This window comes from Dipodomys spectabilis, unplaced genomic scaffold (genome assembly GCF_019054845.1).
Source record: "Dipodomys spectabilis isolate Male_0828 unplaced genomic scaffold, ASM1905484v1 ptg000163l, whole genome shotgun sequence".
Classification (NCBI taxonomy): domain Eukaryota; kingdom Metazoa; phylum Chordata; class Mammalia; order Rodentia; family Heteromyidae; genus Dipodomys; species Dipodomys spectabilis.
The window spans coordinates 3,740,803-3,747,036 of record NW_024870840.1 but is presented as its reverse complement, the minus strand read 5'-3'; the positions used below and the strand labels follow the sequence as shown (position 1 = coordinate 3,747,036).

The 6,234-nt window shown below is 45.7% G+C and overlaps 1 protein-coding gene across 1 annotated transcript; it reads left to right on the top strand.

The window, feature by feature from the left end:
* The first annotated feature begins 214 nt into the window (after positions 1-214).
* Dusp6 (dual specificity phosphatase 6) lies at positions 215-4,792 on the top strand. Its single transcript, XM_042693098.1, has 3 exons — positions 215-1,302; positions 1,876-2,313; positions 3,259-4,792. Exons 1-3 carry the CDS (start codon positions 903-905, stop codon positions 3,564-3,566), a joined length of 1,146 nt encoding a protein of 381 aa, XP_042549032.1. The 5' UTR covers positions 215-902; the 3' UTR covers positions 3,567-4,792.
* The last annotated feature ends 1,442 nt before the right edge of the window (positions 4,793-6,234 follow it).

The window sequence follows — 6,234 nt, the reverse complement described above, 5'->3', positions numbered from 1 at the left end:
ATAAAAAAGGGAAAAAGAACACGTTTTCCTAAAGCTAGCTTGAGAGCACAAGCGTCGCGAACGAGGGCTTTTGTGCATGCTAATTGCTCCATTTGTGCGCAAAAGTTCCGACGCGAAGTGTGAACTCTCAACAGAAGGAAACATGAGACACTGAAGTGCCCGGGGTTTTGTGCCCTGCTCCTCCTCCACCACCGCCTCCTCTTCTTTCTCCTTCCTCCCGCCGAGCCCGCTGTTGCAGCTTGTTTGCACTGGGGCTTATCCGGAGCGGAAATTCCTTTCCGTTTTTGTGAATGACAAACTCATTAACAATTCATCAACACAACCTGTTCCAGCCGGCCCGTCCCCACGGCAACAGCCCCTTCCGCGGCGCGCTCATTGGCTGGCCGAGAGAATGTATCCATTGAGACGCTCGCTGTTTGTATCCATTGAGGAGCTGCCTCGCGCTGGGGGTGTGCTCGGGCTGAGTCCTAGGAACAAATCCAGGCTTGAATAATCCGGGGAGAAAAGACAGCAGGGTAGATTTGAGGTGCAACCTTGGAGGGAGGGGATTAAGAGCCGCTTGGGTTTTTGTGGGTTGGTTTTTTTTTTTTTCCTTTCCCCCCCTTGCCTAGAGTCCGAATTAATTGGATTTCATTCACTGGGGGAGGAACAAAACTGGGCAGCTTCATTGAGACACATTCATTGACTCCAAAGAGCGAACGGCTGCAGCCGGGCGCATTGGGACCGACGGCTTCACGGGTGTCTCGCCTTCCCCAACCGCTTAGCCTCCGCTTGGGAAAGGCCAGGCGCTATTAAATCCCGCTCGGAGAGCGGCGGCTCGGTGCAGCAGCGCGCTCAGTCTATGCCTGCCCGGAGGGGCGTCTGGTAGGCAATCGGCCCTTCGTTCCGCAGCCTCGACCCCCATGATAGATACGCTCAGACCCGTGCCCTTCGCGTCGGAAATGGCGATCAGCAAGACCGTGGCGTGGCTCAACGAGCAGCTGGAACTGGGCAACGAGCGGCTGCTGCTGATGGACTGCCGACCACAGGAACTGTACGAGTCGTCGCACATCGAGTCGGCCATCAACGTGGCCATCCCGGGCATCATGCTGCGGCGCCTGCAGAAGGGTAACCTGCCGGTGCGCGCGCTCTTCACGCGCGGCGAGGACCGGGACCGCTTTACCCGGCGCTGCGGCACCGACACGGTGGTGCTGTACGACGAGAGCAGCAGCGACTGGAACGAAAACACGAGCGGCGAGTCGGTGCTCGGGCTGCTGCTCAAGAAGCTCAAGGACGAGGGCTGCCGGGCATTCTATCTGGAAGGTAACGCGCGCCGGGCTGGCCTGGGGGCTTGTAAATGATTGGTTTATTTACTTTGCTTTTTGCGGTGCCGCTTCTAAGTAGCCAACGGCTTGTGGCCGCCCGGGTAGCCGGAGGTTTCCACTCGGGAGGACTGGGCCCGCGTGGTATCCGCCCGCGTTCAGCGCCCCTGGTTTGTCTATCTCGAATCGTGCGTTTTCAAACCCGGAATATCCTCCCTCTCTCTCTAGTTCAGTTTTTAACTCAGTATGTGCAGAGTGAAAGATACTGTGTGTATGTGGGGGGTGGTATAGATGAGCACTTGCTAGGTCCCCCTCCCCCAATATTCAGAAAAGTTGCCATTTTGTGTATTTCTGGATTAAAAAAAAAGACTTAAGCGGCCCATTTGTTACATTTCCACATGTGCACGTTCAGTTGTATTTCTCCTTTATTTGATTATGTCCAGGGGATCCGTGTGTGTGGGGGGGGGGGGCGGGGAGGGTCTTGGTTGTTTTCTGCTCCCAGCTGCGGTTCTCACAAGCTGTGAAAATTACTACGGCTGCTCGGGTTACAAGATTGCTTTTCTTGTTCTGGCAGGTGGCTTCAATAAGTTCCAAGCCGAGTTTGCCCTGCACTGCGAGACCAATCTAGACGGCTCCTGTAGCAGTAGCTCGCCTCCATTGCCAGTGTTGGGGCTTGGGGGCCTGCGGATCAGCTCCGACTCCTCCTCAGACATCGAGTCTGACCTTGACCGAGACCCCAATAGTGCAACGGACTCGGATGGCAGCCCGCTGTCCAACAGCCAGCCTTCCTTCCCCGTGGAGATCCTGCCCTTCTTGTACTTGGGTTGTGCCAAGGACTCTACCAACTTGGACGTGTTGGAGGAGTTCGGCATCAAGTACATCTTGAATGTCACCCCCAATTTGCCCAATCTCTTTGAGAACGCAGGAGAGTTCAAATACAAGCAAATTCCGATCTCGGATCACTGGAGCCAAAACTTGTCCCAGTTTTTCCCTGAGGCCATTTCTTTCATAGGTGAGACTTAACAGGCTTTGCTTTGACTTTTAAATGCAAAACACTTAGCTATTCAGTGTTTCAACTGTTGATCATTCCAGTTGCCTGCTAATTTTGTTAATACAGCAGATCTCTAATGTTTCTTGGAAGGCCCCTAAATTCGGATATGCTTTCTTTTGATGTAGCTGGAGGCCACAGGTGTATTTGAAACAAGGTTTCAGCCTCCTGCAAATTCAGTCATTTGAAAAGAGTGCAGGAGTGCACGAGCAGATTTTTTTCCTCCAGTCAATTGGAGGTGGCCTTGCAAACAGTAATCAGAGCATTATAATTGATTTATTATTTTAAATGATGTAAAGTTATTTTAGGACACCCAAGTTAGTTGGAAAGCTGCATGAATGCTAAATGTTATCCAGTCGGAATGATAGTGTGATACTGGTAACAGAGACTGTAGGTAACCTGATCACAGCAGGAAGAAGTGTGGGCTGGGAGCCTGCGAGAAGTGAATCTCCAGGCATTGTAGTGCATTTCCTATTACAAAGGAACTCATTTTCAGGCCATGTCGACATCCTGTTCCTCCTAATGGGCTGTCCCCTGTGACTTCCCTCTCTCTTTTAAAATGCCTGAATACCTCCATTGTTAGCTGCACAACAGTTGGAGAATAATTTAATAGACCCTTGCAATCTGCTTGTGTGTATAAAATGCATTCCCTGCCATATTGCAGGCTTTCTGGTATTCATAGGCTGAAGCAAAGAATGCACACTTTTAAGAATTTTTCTTTTTTGTTGTTGTTGGTAAAGGCTTAATACAAAAGCTCCCTTTTCAGAAAAATATCTGAAATATGTCATTGTCATTTATCATGAATATATTTTTCTGCTGCCTTCAAGACCCCCTTTTTTAAATTCAGATTTTAGTCTGCTCATGAAGTTTTCAGTCTAGTGAAATCTTGCTTTTTTTTGTTGTTTACAGATGAAGCCCGGGGCAAGAACTGTGGTGTCTTGGTACATTGCCTGGCCGGCATCAGCCGCTCTGTCACGGTGACAGTGGCTTATCTTATGCAGAAGCTCAATCTGTCCATGAATGATGCTTATGACATTGTCAAGATGAAGAAATCCAACATCTCCCCTAACTTCAACTTCATGGGCCAGTTGCTAGACTTCGAGAGGACCCTGGGACTCAGCAGCCCCTGTGACAACCGGGTGCCAGCACAGCAGCTCTATTTCACCACCCCTTCCAACCAGAATGTGTACCAGGTGGACTCCCTGCAGTCCACGTGAAAGGCACCACACCTGTCCTTGCTGGGAGTTTCCAATTCCTTCAGCAGTTTCTCTTGGCAGCACTAGCTGGGCTGCTTTCTTTGTGTGTGGCCCTAGGTGTCAAAATGTCACCAGCTGTCTGTATTAGACAGGGTTACCAAGTTGTGGAATTGGTTATTTACAAAGAGAGATTTGCTCCATTCTCTATGGAAGAACAGGACATGCTGCCTGGATACAGACAGTAGGTTTGCTCTGCACCCATGTGTAACTGCACCCATGTGTACAGCCTACCCCATGCTGGGACTGGAATTCAGGACTTCCAGGTACATAGGGTAGGACCAAATGGGGTAGGTAGGGTTAGAGGCATGTGTTCTTTAGGGCCTTGTATGGCTGTTTTCCTTTTGCATCTGGAATTAACTATTTTGTCTTCAGTGAAGACTGATTCAACTTTGCATATAGTGGAGCCAAAGAGAGATTTCAGCTCTGTATTTGTAGTATCAGTTTGGAAAGGAAAAACTGATACTCCATTTGATTATTGTAAATATTTGATCTTCAATCACTTGGCAGTATTTGTTTGGATTGTAGGGGTTTTGTTTTTTCTTTGATAGAGTTAAAAGAAATCCAAAGGGAGAAAGAGCAGTATGCCACATGTTAAAACAAAAAGAAGGGGAAGAAAAGTAATTTTCTTTTGGCTCTTTTCTAATCCAAAGGGTTACTTGCAAGCATGCACGACTTATACCAGTTCTGAGGACATTTTCATGGACACTATTATCACTAAGACCTTGTTATGGTGCAGTCTAAAGTCTTTTCATATATATGAAGTCTGATCATTGTGATTTTTTTTTTTTCTCTTAATGTAGTTTGACTATGCCTTACCTTTGTAATATACTCTGACTTGTGTTGTCTCAATCAAAAGGGGTTATCTGGGAAAGACACCAAAATCATGGGCTCACTTTTTTTTTTTAACTTCAGCTGTGCTAAACAGTATATTACCTCTGTACAAAAATTCTTCAGGGAGTGTCATCTCAAATGCAATACTTTGGGTTGGTTCCTTTCCTTCTTTGAAAGAATTTGTATAAAACTGGAAGTGTGTGTTGAGAGCATGGGTATCCATTTGCTAGGTGGAATGCATCTGATTGTGAATAAGAGAGTTGCTCCATATGTTCGTGGTGTAAAGTTTTGAGCTGGAATTTATTATGAGAATGTAAAACCTTAAATTATTAATAAATAACTATTTTGGCTATTAAGTGTGTACTATCTTTTAAAAAGATCTCCTTAGTTATACCCACATGAGGATGGATGAACAATCCTGTATACACAATACTTTCTAGGTGTGTGGATGGGGCTTATTTAATGTATTTCACCCCCTCCCCATAGTATATACTTTGCTGAGGTATAAGATTTGCATATTCAAGATAGCTATTTTTTAAACTGCCAGATAACAAGGTGATAGCCACATGTTCACCTCTCTGCCCTTCACTTCAAGATCGTCTTCAGTAAGTGCCTGATAACCCAGGGAGGCAGTGGGAATAATCATTTTTTCCAGTCATGAACTGTTGGAACAATTCTGCATGTTACTCATGGGTGTTGGGATGACAAATCTGAATGCCCTGTCCCTTTTCCTGTTTTGTGTCTGGCATGTGAGCTTTCCCAAGCATGAGCAGGTAGCCTTAGAATTTACAAATTGGCGATGGAGATGACACTTAGCCATCTTTGGTCTAGTGTGTTTTTGTGTTTTGACTAGTAGAGAATGCAGATCAGGAGCCCTTAATGAATCTCAGGTAGAGATAATTGTGATTTTCTTGTAAGCTAAAGGCTTTTTAACATGCCATTTTCCTCATATCCTGAGTATAAAAAGTAAAATTAGGTATATAGGATCAAAAGTGATAGAACACAAAATTGGGGTTCTGGACATGAACTTATTCTCTGAGGAGAAAGGTTTTCACCCATCAGACACATTGGGAAATAGCCATTCAACTACTTAGTACAATTTATGAGGCAAGTCACTTCACAGTATAGCGATTACATAAAATGATTTTTTTTCAAAGCAGCTTCAGTATAAAAGCAAGTTAATTGCAATTAAAAGCAAATTAACTGCCAAATAACCAAAATTAGTCTTGGTAGTTGGGTTTCCCAAGTCAGCAGAAACACAGGAGAAATGGGGTTGCACTTCAACTTGGCTCCTGTTAATCCGGTTCTGAACAGTTTCCGCTCCTGGCATTCCCTAAACTGCCTGTTCAAAGTAGGGATTTGTAAAAGCAGCCTTAGCAATTTCCTGTCCAGCTGCAGCTCAAGTAGCTGGGTGCCTTTCCCCCCTCTCTTTGATTTCTTTTTTCATATATATATATATATATATATATATATATATATAATATATATGCACACACATGGACTGTGGGTAATTTTAGTGCATTTCTCTTTGTGGATTATCTTTTTTTGCTTTTTTTTTCCCCCTCCAACCTGCATACATTGAGTTCCTACTGCTCTGGCTCAGGGGAACAGCTGGCCTCCTCTACACTTCCTCCCAGAGCTCGCTGTGGGTTGGTTGTTTGTCAGTCCACTTCTGAAATTAATAATGTTTTCTGGCCAAATGCCACAAGCCATTACCACAAAGGGGAAGTAACACATATGAATAGCAGGAAGCCATGCAGGGTCACAGTGTTGAGGGAGCATAATTGAGGCCTGGCCA

Coding starts and splice junctions, on each gene's coding strand:
- Dusp6 (XM_042693098.1), top strand. CDS start 903: ATGATAGATACGCTCAGACCCGTGCCCTTCGCGTCGGAAATGGCGATC. Junction 1,303..1,875: donor CCGGGCATTCTATCTGGAAG/GTAACGCGCGCC, acceptor TTGTTCTGGCAG/GTGGCTTCAATAAGTTCCAA. Junction 2,314..3,258: donor TGAGGCCATTTCTTTCATAG/GTGAGACTTAAC, acceptor TGTTGTTTACAG/ATGAAGCCCGGGGCAAGAAC.